Source organism: Rhipicephalus microplus, chromosome X (assembly GCF_043290135.1).
Source record: "Rhipicephalus microplus isolate Deutch F79 chromosome X, USDA_Rmic, whole genome shotgun sequence".
In the NCBI taxonomy this organism is placed as follows: domain Eukaryota; kingdom Metazoa; phylum Arthropoda; class Arachnida; order Ixodida; family Ixodidae; genus Rhipicephalus; species Rhipicephalus microplus.
The window spans coordinates 384,794,513-384,812,239 of record NC_134710.1 but is presented as its reverse complement, the minus strand read 5'-3'; the positions used below and the strand labels follow the sequence as shown (position 1 = coordinate 384,812,239).

General features: G+C 43.4%; 1 protein-coding gene across 2 annotated transcripts in view; it reads left to right on the top strand.

The window, feature by feature from the left end:
• Positions 1–17,727, top strand: part of Ogdh (oxoglutarate dehydrogenase Nc73EF) — a 179,391-nt gene that overhangs the window by 75,258 nt on the left and 86,406 nt on the right. For both annotated transcript variants that reach the window (XM_037413353.2, XM_075880061.1), the window contains 3 exons: positions 181–251; positions 2,439–2,567; positions 6,190–6,369. In XM_037413353.2, coding sequence (XP_037269250.2) covers positions 181–251; positions 2,439–2,567; positions 6,190–6,369 — 380 coding nt within the window. The remainder of the gene's footprint in view (positions 1–180; positions 252–2,438; positions 2,568–6,189; positions 6,370–17,727) is intronic.

The following is a 17,727-nucleotide window of genomic DNA, read 5'->3' as shown; positions in this document are numbered from 1 at the left end:
TGCACCCAATTTATCGTGTCATCTGCTATGTGTGTACAGACATGACCACTTGGCTTTTGTTGCTAGTGCCATACGTGTACAGAGATGGAAAGAAAATGCGAGTGGGCGGTTTAGGTTGGGCAACTTATTGCATTGGTGTGCAAAATATTGCGGCCATTCCTGTCTATTTTCCTGCTCCAGGTGTGGATCCAGTGGTCCAAGGCAAGACTCGAGCCGAGCAGTTCTACCGCGGTGACACTCAGGGCAAGAAGGTGGGTTTAGTCAGTGCACAGAGGGCCACTCTTGGTATCTAGAATATCTCATATTTATGTGATTACAAATGCTTATACTTTATAGTTACCAAAACGCTTATTTGTTCAACTAATTACTGAAATGAGCTTTGCTCACTTTGAATGTTCCTGTTGCCCCACTCTCAGTACATGGTTTTCTTCATCGCCCTTCGTAATTTTTCGTAATTTTATCAGTGCCTTACTTCTGGTTGCATTTTAATTTTTTTCAATATTGAAAAAAGTCAACATCAACATGTTACGGATTTGGTTTGCGCTAGAAAATGAAAATTTAGAAATTTTTAGTGGTAGGCAGTTGCTGGGAAAGGCAGGCCAACATATTATATTGGCCACTAGGCAGGGAGATTGTAGCTGCATGTCTAGAAGTATGTGAAAGGGGCAGGGTTGAAAGGTGTCAACTTGGTTGGGGCAATAGGTAGTTTTATTTTGATTAAGGGCACGTTAGCTTTTGAAGAGCATGGTCAGCCATCAGAGATGAGTGCGATTACGTTTCACCTTTATTAGTGTTTTAGTTTCATATTGACTGCAGCGCATGTGCATTGCTGGTGGAAACTAGCAAAAATGAAGTGCATTACTACTACAGTCCACACAGTCTTCAAACACGTTGTGTACATTATGTAGTAGACAGACAATGTTTTGCTGATCAGAATAGTGGTAAAGAAACAATTGGGATCAGTACGAAGTAGTGAGAAGTATATCTGTGACGAAGTTGGGAGGTGTTTTGCACCGTGTCTGCACTGGGGAGGAAGTTGCGAGGCCCATGCCTTCATGAGTGTTAATTATCATGACAGGATTAGAATCGCAGGTATCGTGCGGCTTTTCTACAGAGTGAAGCCAGGGTTCGAGAATTTGTTCAGTAAATTTAAAAGTGTGGCAGTTTGGGCTAGTTGGTATGACATGATGGTAGTTATAGCGTGAGAACAGAACGACGACAAAAAGACAAGGACTGTCTCTTTGTCGTCGTTCTGTTCTCGTGTTATAACTATCGTCATGTCATACCAACTTGCCCAAACTGCCACACTTTTCTAAGTTACAAATTGTAGTTATTCGAACACTCTTTTTCTTGTGTTTGTTCAGTAAAGAAAGATATGCTGATGTAGTGAGCATTTTAGTATCGTTCACTTCTTATTCTTGATGTTTAAAACATACATGTAGTTTGGGCAACTTACCCTGGTCCCATGACATGAGGTTTGACCACTTGTTCTAGCTTAAAGGCCCCCTGCAACACTTTTTGAGCATGGTCAGAAAATGCTGCCGATCGGTTGTAGAGGCTCCCAACAACACGCGAGCCAAATATTATAGTACAGCACGTGGCCTGGAATTCACAATAAATAATCAAAGTCAGCTAAAAATGGCTTTCTCTTCTCTCAACAAATTACAAAAGACGCTCAAGAATCACTCGTAAAAAGCCCATCAGCCATTGGCCGATTTGAACATGGCATGCTCAGTCGTTACAGAAATCGCCGCGGGAGACCGCGACTTGTCCACGCTGCGCGCGCGATCACACTGGAAAAGCAGGGCATTTGAAGAAAAAGAAAAGTAGTGGTCAAGGTCACGAGGCGCACGTGACGATTTTTTTTTCCCTGCCATTCCTCCCTGCTTGGTTTCCAGCGCTTCGGTCAGGACGAGAAAATAGAGAATGCAATTGCAGCATGCGACAAATCTTTGTGACTTTGTGACTCCACTAGCACTGGACAGATTCTCAAAATTTTTGTGGCGTTGAATTCATGAGGCAATAAGCCTTTCCATTGAATTCATTTCATGGTACTTGAAAAAGTGTTTCTGGGTCCCTTTAAATTTAATTTTGCTGGAGTGCTGTTATTACGAGACAAGTGTACTATTATGAAGTTCTATTTATTTCTCTTACAGAAGTACCAACTGTAATATTATATGACAGTTTTATGGTGGAGATTTTCACCCTTCCACTTTCACTATGTACTATGCAGAATGGGAAACTGTAGTTATAAATTGTACCGCAGTTTCTTCCTTAGAGGCATCAGATACATGTGGATACAAAGAATGGTGTTTGCATGGCTTACTGTATTAGAGTAACAGATTTAACATTGAAATTGTGTGAGAGCTTTGAGCTGTGATTGTCTGTGTTCTTTTCTCATGTGCCATATTTATTGTGTGCTCATTCGTTTTCTTCAGGTGATGAGCATCCTTTTGCATGGAGATGCAGCTTTTGCGGGCCAGGGAGTGGTCTATGAGACTTTTCACTTGAGTGATCTGCCTGACTACTCTACCCACGGCACCATCCACATTGTTGTCAACAACCAGGTGAGGCACCTTAGCTCATGCATTTGAGCAAATGTGCCTGAGAGGCACAATTACCTTGCTAGTGACAGTGCGGCTGCTTGATGATGGCTGCGTAGCTAATCGACTTTACTCAAATGTGGCTAGTTTCTTCTGAAGGGGCCCTGCAACATTTTCCCGCTGCATTGTCTTAACCGCCACTCTGATCATCTAGTACAATGCACTAGAGTGCTTGCATGTCTTCATTTCACTGAAGATGAGGAGGAAAGCATTCAGGTTCACCTACCTTTTACATCTGTTTGGGGTTTGAACTTTGACAGCTAATAATTTCAGTTTTCATGCACCAATTTTTATTCATTTTCACATGCAGCCCAGTGTCCTATAATATGTGCACTCCAGTGCTTAAGTGGTAGTGCCCATTTTCCGAAGGACCTGTTAGTTTTCTAATAGGTAGAGGGGTGTCGTGACCTTGCGGTTTGTTGCATAAGGGCACTCATCGCAGTAGTTGTTTGATAAGAGACACTTATTTTTGAAACCCATGCGTGAGCAGAGCTTCATATCATTGGGAACAGGTAAGAGGAGTCAAAGAAGAGAACAGGAAAGAGAGGCCACTTCCTTCCCATACAAAGCCTACAACACCGTGGGCCAGACCCGGGTGCCCTCGCCTTGTTAGAAAAAGCAGGTCGGCGTTTGGCAGCATTTCGAATCAAACCCAATGCCTCCTGCAATAGAGGCAGTTGCTGTAGTCATTTGACTGCCACTGCGGTATTTATTTATCTCGGGAAGGTCCGCCTTTCACTCTTCTATAGTTTACAATTAAAGGGGCATTAAAGTGAGAGAATGACTTAGTTTATAAAAATGACTTAGTTTATAAATTGTTTTCTTAGAATTCCAATTGAGCTAATTATCACACGAGGAAAAAAATTGAGGTCAAGGTTTCATTTTTAAATTTCCTACCGAAACCTTCGTATCTGGCATCACGAATTTCAAAGCGTATTTTTTTGTATTTTGGTAACATTAGCTGAAGGAAACATTGTGAAACAATCCATGTTACGTTTGTGGCCCCATGTACTTTAATTTTACCGCTTAGGAACTACTTATGACCAAGTAAGCTCTGTCAGAATCTTTGACGTCACAGCATTTGGTGTAGGAATTTCAAGGTGGCATTGGTAGCTGCGGTTTCGTTTCTCGCATTTTCTCTGTCACAAAGCATCTTCCAACATTAAGAGTAGTGTTTTTGGTGTGTGAAATAATAATTTACTAATACGCCAAAAATTATTTTTCTTTCGCCTCACCATGGTGGTCTAGTGGCTAAGGTGCTCAGCTGCTGACCCTCAGTTAGCGGGATCGAATCGCGGCTGCGGCGGCTGCATTTCTGATGGAGGTGGAAATGTTGTAGGCCCATGGACTCAGATTTGGGTGCACGTTAAGAACCCCAGGTGGTCGAAATTTCTGGAGCCCTCTACTACAGCGTCTCTCATAATTATATGGTGGTTTTGGGGTGTTAAACCCCACATATCAATCAATGATTTTTGTCTTTTATGTCCCTTAAGGGACGAAATACGTTTAGACTCCGACAACTAATAACCTTTTTTTGTTAAGGTGCTTTCCCGCATGACACTGGTGTACTGCAGTGAAAGTGTTTTTAAGATTGGTTTACCACCGAGTAAATTATAACCAGACTGTCTTGTGTATTGTTTTTTTCTTCTCAGTCAGTCTTGGATTGTGAGTGTGCAGTTTGGCTCCTTTGTTGGCAGGCAATAGGCTTTATTTGGACCTAAATGCTGAGCTAGAAGCAACAAAATTGGCAAATATCTTCAAGGACGGATAGGCAAAATACTTCGGGGAGACACTAGTCTTATAATTTTTTTAAAATTTTGAGTATTTAGAGCTGAACTTTTTATATGATATTCATTTTTTACAGCTGAAAACAAATATGCAATTGGTTTTCAGGTGTCGCTTCCATATTTTAAAGTATTGACTGTTTCATGAAGTTACATTCTGCCCACTGTTGACCACTGTTTAGACAGCTTTCTCATAAAAGACTGCTGCATATTAGATATCACAGTGTTCTGTAAAGAACAAAGATTGCAAGGAAACCATAATTGTATTTTTAGCTTCATTGGTTATGGCATTAAGAGTTGTGGCCTTAACAAGTAGACTCATCAGAACTCTGAAACTGTTGCCTAATTATATTACTAAATAAGCACTGTTTTTAATATAATTATCATAATTTTTTTTCTTGTTGCACTCATCAAAGTATAGGCTTTTAAATGCAGAAAAAGGTATCAAAATTCAACCACTAGATCAAAAGTTACTGTGGGCAATTATGAAAAATGTTTTGAGAAAACGACAAAAATAGTTTGGGGGGGAGGGGACACGGTGAGCATGTATATTCAACAGGTAAAGGTGCTTCTCAGTGCAATAATGATGCTAGAAGCAACCAGGAGTATAGTCCTCATCATTCTTCATGCGCTTTCTTTTCATTGCACACCAGACGTTTCCAGGGTTTCCATAGTTCAGGTTGGCATACAGCGTTTTCACTGTGCTCGTGCTGCCGTCAGTAACGTGTGGGGCAGCCTTATGCGAGGCAGGAATCATTTCTACTTTCACATAATCTTTATGTCTCTTTGTGTACATGCATCTTCGTGAAACATTCAGGGGGAAAAAAATGCAATTCAACGCAGTTTGTCCATTTGCTGTTCCGCGCGAATTGCGAGCGCGTCTATCTCGAACATGCCGCGCGCCGCATCCCCCCCCTGCTCTCGGCGAGCACCATACAGTTTTCAGTTCCCCGCACTCATCAGACGTCGGCACAAGTTTCGTGGTGATGCCATATTCCACATCTTTCTTCGAAATGCTGCCAGGCCCGCCGCATACAAGGCACTTCATACACTGAAGCAGTTTATTCATTATTGCTAAGCTTACGACAATGAACGGCGTTCCAGTAGTCGCGGTCCCTTCAGAGTCTTGAAAAACGGAACGCTCGCGTCGTGTGGCTTACGTCAACGAAAGGTCTCTCTGAATGTGACTCACACGACACTCAAGGAACACTTATTCATTGTCAGAAACCAGAGGAGTGCCGATGCAGAGATCTCGGGTTCATGGTCGCGGTTCGTGATATGACCGTTTTTGAGGTGGTGTTCGAGTGGAAATGGTCACGAAACTGACTTTGAGACCTAATTACTCAACAAATACGTATTACATGGCAAAAGCATTTTAGGAACACCTTTTTCAGACCTTCCATACTATTTAAAAAATACTTCAAAAATCAATTTTTAGAAAATTTTTCGGCCTTCGAGACCCATGTTTTTCCTTAAGTTAACCAATTTTGTGCACTGGGGCAGCTTGCACTGAGTGGCTTTAAATATATTGGAAACATAGTGGGCGAACCAAAAATTTGAAACAGGCTTGAATGATCAAAGTGTGAATTACTGAGCCTACTGTAGTTTATCAATCACTGTGAGCTGTATGTATAGAGTCTGTATCCAAATACATGGAGAGTCAAGGAACAAGAAAATCGTTTCTTTGCGTTGTTTTCTGTTTTTCTTCCTTTCAATCTTTTGCATTATGAAAGGAGTCATTAAACAATTTGAATAGTCTGGTTTAGAGAGCCCAATAAAAAGATGTTGATTATTTTGTGCAGATTGGCTTCACCACTGATCCCCGAGTGGCACGTTCTTCTCCCTACTGCACGGATGTTGCCCGTGTGGTCAATGCGCCCATCTTTCATGTGAATGCTGATGATCCTGAAGCTGTCGTGCATGTGTCAACAGTGGCTGCCGAGTGGCGCAGTCGCTATGGAAAGGATTGCGTCATCGACCTGGTAATGATGAAGGAATGAAGCTTTATAGCATGTGTATGATTGACAGGCCCTTGTTGCTGAGCTAGTTCGTTTATACCTTTAAAGGGACTGACAACTGATTTTTTTCAGCCCAGTTTTTTCCGGTGAGACAGAAAGCTTACCTTTTTTAGCCGTGCTGACTAGCAGCGCAGGTCATTTTTGAGACAAGTTGTAAACAGAAAAACCACGTTGCTCAAAAATTTTGCGACCTGGAAAGTGCATGGTTTTATCAGCGTGCAGAGAAGTTGTTCAAATGCTCTGATGAGCATGGTATCATTACGTCACACGAAGGCAGCGCCACTTTAATGCATACTTTTAACACAGGCCTAAATATGTATTTTTGTGGAGTAGTATCTTTTACTACAAAGAAGCAAACAATATTTCAAAACCAGCACAAACATTGTTGACCGCGTACACCAATTTACAGTCACATGACAAGGCACATTGGATAATTTAAGTTTCTGTCACCAGGTGGTGCCACAAGCCATTTTCGCAATTTTTAGTAAAGATATAACTCCACTTTTCACGAGAAAAACAGGGTTGGTTTAAGTTACTATGAGGGACAATCTTTCCATTCGGGCAGTCATCTCATTTTTTGTGTTCTGGGCATTTGTCAGTCTCTTTAATGAAAAAGGGACACCGTGCAAAGAGTACGGGGACGAAGTGCAGAGACGAACTGACAGACATGGGTGCCATGATTTTCTCGGCGGGCATTCCTGTCAGTTCGTTTCTTCACTTCGTCCCCGTCCTCTTTGCACCGTGTCTGTTTTTCTTGGTGTATTGTTGACTTGCACTGTATTTGAGATGTATTTTGCTTTTGCCGTCCTGTTGCAGCTGAGAACCTGAGAATGTAGGACTAGTTAAGGTGTTTGTATGCAGCTCTTTTTCTCTTGTTCCTACCACTTGCTGTGAAACTGTATGTGGTAAATACCGTAGTTACTCGAATCTAACACGCACCTTTTTTCCGGTTAAGCGAGTTCATAAATCGCATGCGCGTTAGAATCGAGTACGAACAAAAAAATTACGGTCAATCTATTGCCATCGGCAGATCCAAAATGGCCGCCCCCTACGTGCGTCGGCATAGCGCGTCGGTTATTTCTGCCTATGTGTTCCCCATGTGCGTCACTTCGTACGTGTGCTGAGGAGTTCGTCATCTAGTAGTGCATTAGCATCGACGGCGTGGAAGGGCCGACTCCAAAAACTCGAGTGCACCACGATGCCGCTTTTAAAAGAAAAGTCATCGCGTGTGCAGAAACGGGCGGAAATCGGGCCGCATCGCGGTCGTTCGGAGTGTCCGAAACGTGCGTGCGGGACCGGCGGAAACAAAAGCAGAAGATTGTTGACAGAAAAGCTTCACGCAAAGGCTTCAGTGGACCACAGCAGGGTCGGTTTCCGCAAATTAAAAAGCTGCTCGGCGAGTATGTGCTTGAGCAGCGAGCGGCACAGCGGCCCGTGACGACAGAACTGCTCCAAGTGCGGGCTATGCAATTAGTCTTAGAAAACGGTCTAATGCGGAGCCAGTTTAAAGCGAGCAGGTGCTGGCTAACTTACTTTATGAAGATGAAAGGCTTTTCCGTCCGAAGGGGAACATGCATATGCGAAAAGTTTTGCGGAGGAGTACGATGAAAAGCTTCACAGTTTTCAGAGCTTCACCTTAAACTTGCGGCGCAACAACGGCTACCTGCTTGGGCAAATCGGGAATGCCGATCAGACGCCTCTTTACTTCGACATGCCTGGCACCACAACCGTCGAGAAGAAAAGGGCGAAGCAAGTTCGCGTGCTGACATCGGTCCACGGTAAAACTACAGTGTCGGCAATGCTCTGTTACACGTCAGATGGGCACAAGCTTCGCCCGTACCTCATATTTAAATGGAAGACGCTCCCGAAAGGAGTCGTTTTTTCAAGTGGTGTGATCGTGTGGGCCAGCGAGAAAAATGGGTGCGCGTTGCAATCGATGTCTTACGTTTTTTTTTTTTTTTCGCGGTGCAAATCGGGTGCGCGTTACAATCGAGGGCGCGGTAGAATCGAGTAAATACGGTAAACTCGAACCGGTTTGACAGTTCAGGAAGCTATGTACAAGTAATGTTGAAGAGCAGTAGGTACAATGATTCAAAAAACCCCAAAAAAGGTGTCTCAAAAGAAGTGCAGCAAAAACATATATAGCTGCACGTGTACAAAAGGGGTTAGGATTTGCACTGTGCGTCAGTGGGAAGCACTGACTCTAACTTGGTAAGTTGTTCTTAAAATACAGAGAAAGGAGCCACGGAATGCCATATGTGTCAATGCATTGTCTATTGTGCTTTCTGCTCAGATTTGATATTGTTACTTAGTATCTTTAGGACCATGTGAAAAGTCTAAAATGTTTATCACAACTTTGGGAAAAAGGAAAAAAAAAAAGCTTTTGTTCACACTTGTGGCAAAATTTGCAGTGCCACTTCATTTCTTTGTTGGTCAGCACATCGCACATGAACATAGGGAAATTTTTATAGTTATACCCTTGTTTAGTGCTATTTCATGAAACAAGAAATATTTACCAAAATAAATGAATATCAAATTACCGAAAACATCGTGAAAACAAATAGCTGTTAAATCTGTGCACTTTTATTCACCAAATCCGCGAATTCTGCTCTCTCTGCCTGCCAAGGTAGTCTAGTGGTAATGGTGCTCGACTGCTGACCCGCAGGTCATGGCATCGAATGCTGGCTGCCTTTTCGACGGAGGCGAAAATGTTTGAGGCCCAAGTACTTAGATGCAGGTGCAGGTGCTCATTAAAGGAGTCCAGGAGGTCGAAATTTCTGAAACCTTTCACTATAGAGTCTTGCATAATCATTTTGTAGTTCTGGGACATTAAACCTGAACAGTTAATAATTATTCCTGCTCTTTCTATTGAATCACTTAAAACTCGTTTGAAGCGACTGCACTCTCCGCTTTTAATATGCATGAGATTTCAATGAACAAACAAAATGTGCAAATATTTTGTTCGTTTGCCCGCTGATCTTCAAGATCTGGAAAACTTATCGCTTGGAGACCATGGTGGCCTCTGCTTGAAGACTTGCACTCGAAGGTTGACCTTTTCAGCTTTCGCCAGGAGCGAATACAGGTTTCTGGCACGCCAAAATGACGAGCTGCACTCCTGTTGCTGCTCTCTTTCGCATGCAGAATAACTTAACGTTTGAAACTGATTTTTGTGGTGGACGCAACCTGCTTTGTGGCTGATTTATTTATTTATACATACTGTCAATCCCTGAGGGATTATAACAGGTGGACAATCTAAAGCAGTGATTAAGTACAGTCAATACAAAGGGAAGAATAATAAGAAAAAATTAACAAAACAACAAAAAAAGAAAACATATAAGCACATTTGTCAAAGTACAGTCATATTGGCACTTTACTTAAATAACAAGAAAGATCACATCGCACCATATTATGTTTGCGAGGCTATCAAGTCGCTTTTACTAGTTTTGTGAAAGTGGCTAAGGATGTGCTACTGGTAATGGAGGGGGACAGGTTATTCCATTCTCTGATCGCAAGGGGGAAGAATGAGAATTTGAAGGCGTCTGTGTGAAATCTGTAAGGGGCAAGGGTATAAGAGTATTTGTGGCGGGTAGTTCTAGCTGCGGATAGCTTTATGTAGTGGGACTTGTCTATGTTTAGTTGACCATGTAACAGTTGGTACATCAGCTTTAAGCGTGCCAATATTGCCCGGTTGTTTTATGGTTAGTAGTCCAGCCTTTTTAAGCAGCTCCGTAGGTGAATTTGTTCGGTTAAATTTGTTAAAGATGACCCTAAGCGCTTTTCGTTGAACATCTTCGAGCTTGCTGGTTAGTTTTTTTGTGTACGGGAACCAGGCAGTGTTTGCGTACTCCAGGATTGGTCGTATAAGTGTGTTGTAGGCCAGTAACTTTGTGTGTGGTGGTGCTTGCTGTAATCGCCTTTTTATAAATACCGTATTTACTCGATTCTACTGCGCCCTCGATTGTAACGCGCACCCGATTTCCACCGCGAAAAAAAAAAAAACGTAAGACATAGATTGCAACGCGCACCCATTTTTCTCGCTGGCCCGCACCATCACACCACTCGAAAAAACGACTCCTTTCGGGAGCGTCTTCCATTTAAATATGAGGTACGGGCGAAGCTTGTGCCCATCTGACGTGTAACAGAGCATTGCCGTCACTGTAGTTTTACCGTAGACCGATGTCAGCACGCGAACTTGCTTCGCCTCCTTCTTCTCGACGGTTGTGGTGCCAGGCATGTCGAAGTAAAGAGGCCTCTCATCGGCATTCCCGATTTGCCCAAGCAGGTAGCCGTTGTTGCGCCGCAAGTTTAGGACGAACCTCTGAAAACTGTGAAGCTTTTCATCGTACTCCTCCGCAAAAGTTTTCGCATATGCATGTTCCCCTTCGGAGGGAAAAGCCTTTCCTCTTCATAAAGTTAGGTAGCCAGCACCTGCTCGCTTTAAACTGGCTCCGCATTAAACCTTTTTCTAAGACTAATTGCATAGCCCGCACTTGGAGCAGTTCTGTCGTCACGGGCCGCTGTGCCGCTCGCTGCTCAAGCACATACTCGCCGAGCAGCTCTTTAATTTGCGGAAACCGACCCTGCTGTGGTCCACTGAAGCCTTTGCGTGAAGCTTTGCTGTCGACAATCTTCTGCTTTTGTTTCCGCCGGTCCTGCACGCACGTTTCGGGAACTCCGAACGACCGCGATGCGGCCCGATTTCCGTCCGTTTCTGCACACGCGATGACTTTTCTTTTAAAAGCGGCATCGTGGTGCACTCGGGTTTTTGGAGCCGGCCCTTCCACGCTGTCGATACTAATGCACTACTAGATGACGAACTCCTCAGCACACGTACGAAGTGCCGCACATGGGAAACACATAGGCAGAAATGGCCGACGCGGCATGCCAACGCACGTATGGGGCGGCCATTTGGGATTTGCCGATTGCAATAGATTTACCGTAATTTTTTTGTTCATACTCGATTCTAAGGCGCATGCGATTTATGAACTCGCTTAACCGGAAAAAAGGTGCGCGTTAGATTCGAGTAATTACGGTAAGTCTTTTCAGTGCAGATGATGTGATGTAATGAATATGAGCGTCCCACCGTAGGTCGTGCGACAGAATGACCCCTAGATACTTATGTTTCGTAACTTTAGAAAGGGTAGCTGAATGGATGACGTAATTGAAATTGGATGGATTCTTTTTTCTAGTTATAGATAAGAGTGCAGACTTTTTTTTGTTGATGTTTATTTTCCAATCACTGCACCAGACTGAAACTGCGTCTAGCGCTGTATTTAAGGCGATATGGTAATCGTGTGAGTGTCTTTCTTTGTACAGGATGCAGTCATCTGCAAATAATCTGCATCCGACATTAACAGATGAAGGAAGATCGTTCACGAAAATTAAGAATAATACCGGCGCTAAAACACTGCCTTGTGGTACGCCAGAGGTCACCGGTACGATTGAAGATTCGACATGGTTTAATTCCACGAACTGCGACCTGTCTGCTAGGAAGTTAGTAATCCAGTCAACGATTTGGCCCTTGCCTAGAAGAAGTTGGAGTTTCAAGATGAGTTGCTGTGTGACACCTGATCAAATGCTTTCGAGAAATCTAGCAGAATAAGATCAATTTGTTTTTGGCAATCGATGCTTAATGAGGCATCATGGACTATTTCAATGAGTTGTGTTACAGTAGACATGCCCTGGCGGAAGCCGTGTTGAAAAGGGGACAGTGTTTTGTCCCCTTTTCCATGCATCCATTCTTGGGCAAAGTAGCGGACAGATTTCATGTCCCACAGTGTCAGTACGGGATAAATTTGAAATGCCTCCAGAGATGCAGTAAGTGACAAACAAACATGCTGTCATGATTGCCAGTGACCAATGAGCAGTTTTACCACATAATGGCAATGACGATGGGCAGCTGTGGGTTAGTTTCAACTTGTACCCGAATCCAGCGGGCATGCGATTTTAAGGCCTATTTTTCCTAAAAAAGGGTGTGCGGTGGGATTGGGTAAATACAGTACATGTTAACAAGCCAAATTCACACAAATATGTCACTTGAAAACGGTAAAGGAAGGAGGTTCACAATAAGAAGGAATTACAGAGAAGCATTTATTCGATGCTGCATGATAAAGAATAGTGGCCTCAAGCAGTCTTCCTTTATTTAATTGATTCTGCTGTGGTTGTTTGCCAGAATTTAACTAATCAGTGTGCCAGCATAGATGAAGACATCCATGTCTTCATCTTTGATGGAGTTTAACTGAATGAATCGATAGTTTATGAACGGCATTCCGACTCATAAGCTCACGTTCATCTTGGAATGCTCGCCATTGCTTGCCTGAATTTTGAGATGAGTGTTGACGTTGCCAGTCAACTTCCTTCTGAATTTTCATAAAAGCCTTCTGAATTTTCATAAATTGCCAAACATTCATACAAAATATACCTCTTAAAAATAATTGAAAAAAAAAAATTTCCAGCCATGTTACAGGTTATGGTAATCATAGGTCAGCAAAGCTTGTGTAGCTCACTCAGACTCACACTCATGAAAGTTGTTTCCTTCAGCTGTCTCACTCGAACACCAAAACGTAACTTCACCCAGACCCACTCACTCGCAGCTTGATCCGAGTCCGAGTGAGTCGACTCATGAGTCCGTCTGTCTAGAATCAGCTTCTCTGACCATGGTGTAATTGCTATCTAATACCTATATCTCGCGATATCGGTGCTTTTCTTAGTGCCGTTTGACATAGTATCTTCAAAAATGAGTTCTGAATGCTTCCAAACCGGTAAGGTAATTTTTCTTGGAATAGATGACAGCATAACATATAATAATCAAGGTATTTTCTGTAAGAGTTCGTGGAGGGAGTTCAAGGACATCCCCCTTTGTAATTCATGCCTCTAATTAATAAGTATTAAAACGGTGTATATACGACAATGTTTGGAATACCTGTGAGCAGGCATGAGTTAGAACATCAATCTAGTAGAACTGATAGTAATCCTGGAGATCACTAAATAGGGGCCTTAGGTCGGCAAAAGAAAGTGGAGCTCACTCACTCAAAAAATATATCTTGATCTTTAGACTGGCTCGGACTCGATCTGAGTGTGAGTGAGTGGACTCATGAGTGAGTTCGCCGACCTATGATGGTAATATACCTCTCCCTGTTTGCAAACATAGTAACATCACTGCATGCACCCCGCCCACCAACCTTTCCCTCGAAGCAGGTACTCGTTGGCAAGAAGTTTCGCTAGCAGGATCTTTCTGCATAGCAGCGCTGCATGTGTAAACATTCCTCTGACAGATATTTCTGTGAATTGCTATTTTCTAAAGTCGCAGCTTTCAAAGGGAAGGGTCACTGTCTATAATGCACATGTGGTGATTTGCTCGTCTTAGATGGCAGCCACAAAAAAAAAAAAAAGCTTATCCTCTTCCAAAGCGAACATTCTGCATGTTACGATCACTAGCACGCTGAGAAATATTTGCATGGCATGGATGTGAATGTACTCAATTTTCGTCGCCACGTGTGCACTGCAGTTTTAAACAAGGTACAACATGGCGGCAGCATGGTTTTGGGCGGCTGTGCGCGAGACCACGAGTGAGATTCTCACTCGCTATAAAACGTTCTGGTCCGAGATTAGTTAAAAAAAAGAAAAAAAAAACAAGAAACTCATTTTGCTGTACGTTAGGCTGAGGTTTACAAAAATTCCCGTGAAAATAATCCACTGAAACCACTGAAAGGCTCCCAGTGGGTCATAACCCACTGAAAACACTATAATTTAATTATAACTTAAATAATGTCGAACACGAATATATCGAGCTCGAAGGGAATTGCGAATTAGTTCAATATATGAAAAATTCGATATAAAAAAAAAATAAAGGAAGCGAGAGCTTAACTGTAGCGGATTATCACCTATAATAGGCGCATTCAAGAATGACAACTAATTCCGCACACAAGCCACAGCAGAATGATTTATTAGTGTGAAAAAAATGTTTATCTTGGCCTGTTTTTTCATTTTTGAGATGAAGTTGAAGGCGCTAGTCTCGATCTTATCTAGGCTGTCCAGGTGCGACAGTCCTGTTCCCTCAATGTCGTCGATGCAACGGCAAATGACGCCGAACGCTGTTGCTACTTTAGTGGTGGAGTACACGTGTGTAGCCAGCGCTTGTCCTGATGATCCTCTTCATCACTGGAGCTGTTGGCCTGGGGGTGCTGCGTCCCTGCGACCGCAGCTACTACGTCCTCGTCAGGGAGGCTCCCAACGGCCTGGACATTGCAGTCAGCTTCCACGAAGTTGACTGCAGACACTTCATGTGGAACAGCTGCCGGAAAGCGAGACGACAACTCGCGAAACGCGTCTTCTATGCGCTCGTCTTCACCGGTTTCCGCAAGTTACGCAGTATCGAAGCCTGCCTTGCAGAAGAAGTTGACCACTGTGTCCGTCTTCACGTCTCGCCAGGCATTGAAGATCTCCGCGGGAGAAAACTTTGCTGAGATTTTTGGCCACTCCTTTGTCATCCACAGCTGGATGACTTAGTGGCCAGGAGAGGAGGGGAAGGGGTGAGTGCCGCAGGGCACCTTCCAGCTCGCGCTGTGTTCGATATATCTGAAGGTAGGTAAAAATACCATTAGATATAAACGTGCGAATTTCTATACTTTTACAAAGTGGGATAATCATAAGATGAACAGGTGAAGTGCCTCCATAAGATGAACAGGTGAAGTGCCTCAGACTGGCTGGCCCACCAGTCTCAGGTGCTTCACTTGTTCGTCTTATAATTATCCCACTACGTTGTTTCCATCTGTTGGCTCTCATCAAGATTTTATACTTTTACAAAGGAATGTCAAGGGGATAACTGACAAGTTCGGTATACCCGAACATTCGATATATGTGGGTTCAATATAACAGTGTTCGACTGTATATAGATGATCTCTTGTACAGTTACCTCGCCGCATCTGATGCTTACGTGCTTGCATGCTTACTTGGCTCTTTTAAACCCGATACGCAACTTGTAATGAGCATTGTCACTTCATAAAGATCAAGTCGTAAAGGTACCAAGTATATGAGAAACAAGGATCTCTACTGTTTCCATTAAAATGTATTAGTTCTCTCATAATACAAGTTATACATTTCTTTGGTTTGTATATTCGCCATAGTGCGGCATATACACAGCTTTGGCAATGCTAAAACATGCTATTAGCTCATGTGTAGCCCGGAGATAATGCGCTCTTTTTTTTCTGCACAGAGTGCAAATGCTGAGATGTACCATCCAGCCTCGTACGCACGCGCCTAGATTAGTCTGCTATAATCTATCAGTCGGCAACACCATCAGCCTTAAAAGTTCTCGACTCTGTTCATCATCTAGGCATTCGTGTCTCCACGGGTGCTTTTCAAACTAGCCCCTTGGAAAGCCTGTACGTGGATTCGAATGAATGGTCGCTCCACCTACAGAGATGTTACGTGTCTTTTGTGTACTTTCTGAAGGTGAAGGCAGACAAGCAACACCCCTCTCATTTCACAATTAATGATTTGTCTTGTTCTGGCTTGTTCGAGAACAGTCCTTCGTTGAGGCAGCCCTACTCGCTCCGAGTAAGGGGCCTGGCCGAAGAAAGGGGCACTGCCTCTTCTAAAACACAGTTTGATGGCTGCTCTTGCTGCACACTGCCACCGTGGCAGTGGCAGCTTATAAACTGTGATGTCTCTTTTGTGAAAGTCGCAAAGCACGCGCCACTTGCACACATTCATACATACTTCTTCAAACTACAACAGAAATACACGTGCCCTGAGTTCTTTACCGATGCCTCAAAGTCCAACACTTCTGTGTCATATACAGCGGTAGGCCAATCCTTCTCCGAGGCCGGCGTTCTTCACCCTGATTCAAGCATTTTCACAGGAGAAGCTTCTGCAATTCTGGCGGTCGTAAAACACATCAAACAGATAAAACTACAAAAGGCGGTGATATACACATTCCCTAAGTGTGGTAAAAGCTCTGAAAACTTAAAAAAAAAACACAATAACCCCATGCTGTGTCACTTTACTCGCTTCTGTGCACACTGTACACATCAAAACAGCACATCGTTGTCTGCTGGGTGCCAGGTCACCGTGAGATACAAGGAAACGTTTTGGCGGACAAGCTGGCTGCTTCCGCCAACGACACCACTCCCAATGGATCAGTACCTGCACATGACTTGAAACCTTTTCTAAAACAAAAGCTCAGGGGGTATTGGCAGAGCATGTGGGATAGACACACAGATAATTAACTCCATGCTATTGAGCCACAACTAGGGAATTGGCCGCCACTATCAAAATCATGACACACAAAAGTAACACTTACAAGGCTACGAACAGGATATACACACTCTACACATTCATACCTTTTGTCTGCTAGCGATCCACCATTGTGTGAGAGATGTGGAAGTGGTTCTCCACATTGTCGTCCAGTGCAATGAGTTAGATGCTCTAAGAAAAAAGCACTTTTTACAATCCTACCGACAGCACCTTCCAACTACACCCTGGGATGCTCATCGGTAGGGATCCGCTTTTTAAACTTAAATCACTTTTGTTTGAAAAGATGTCCATAGTTTTCACCCCATATTTCGAGGTTATCCGTAGCACAATTTCTGTACTGTAGTCGTGGCTGCGGTAACTACATTTCCACCATGGCTTTATTATCATGACATTTCGCCATCCAGTTTCACTGCAAATATTTCACGCCACTGTCATGATTTTATTACTTCCATGTTTTTACCAGGGTTAGCGCTAGGAATTTTAAGGCCCCTTTACAGCCACGCATCATATAATTGTTCACATCTCTAGTCTACCTAAATGGCGCTCTTTGGCCCTCAATTGGCTCTTGCGCCATAAAGTACCACTCATCATCATCATCAGATGTACCCATCTGCAGATAATCGCGTCAAATGCATTTTTACTAGGCTTGTGCGAATATTCGAATGCTTCGAATATTCGAACGAATAGTTGAGTATTCGAATTCCCTTCGATTCGAATTTAAATTATCTAATATTTTTGAAGTATTTGCAATAAACAAATTGTAGCGGGGTTTTTTTGCAGAGCAGAACGCAGAAGGCGAAGCAGTCAGCAGCGTCCGGCCAAGCATTAAGCACGAGCTTATGCTGACGGCGATGCCCCTGAGGCGCCGAGAAATGCCGCTGAGGCCCCTCTTCTTCACTACAATCGCTCTCCGCAAAAAAAGGCGCCATCCTGGCGAATTAGAGAGAAGAAACGACTAATGGGTCATAGTATGGCTTGAGGCGAGAGACGTGGACAGTGTCGCGGCCGCGGTAGCGTAGGTCTGTGGATGGGATAATGGGCTCCACGATATAGTTGACGAGTGAC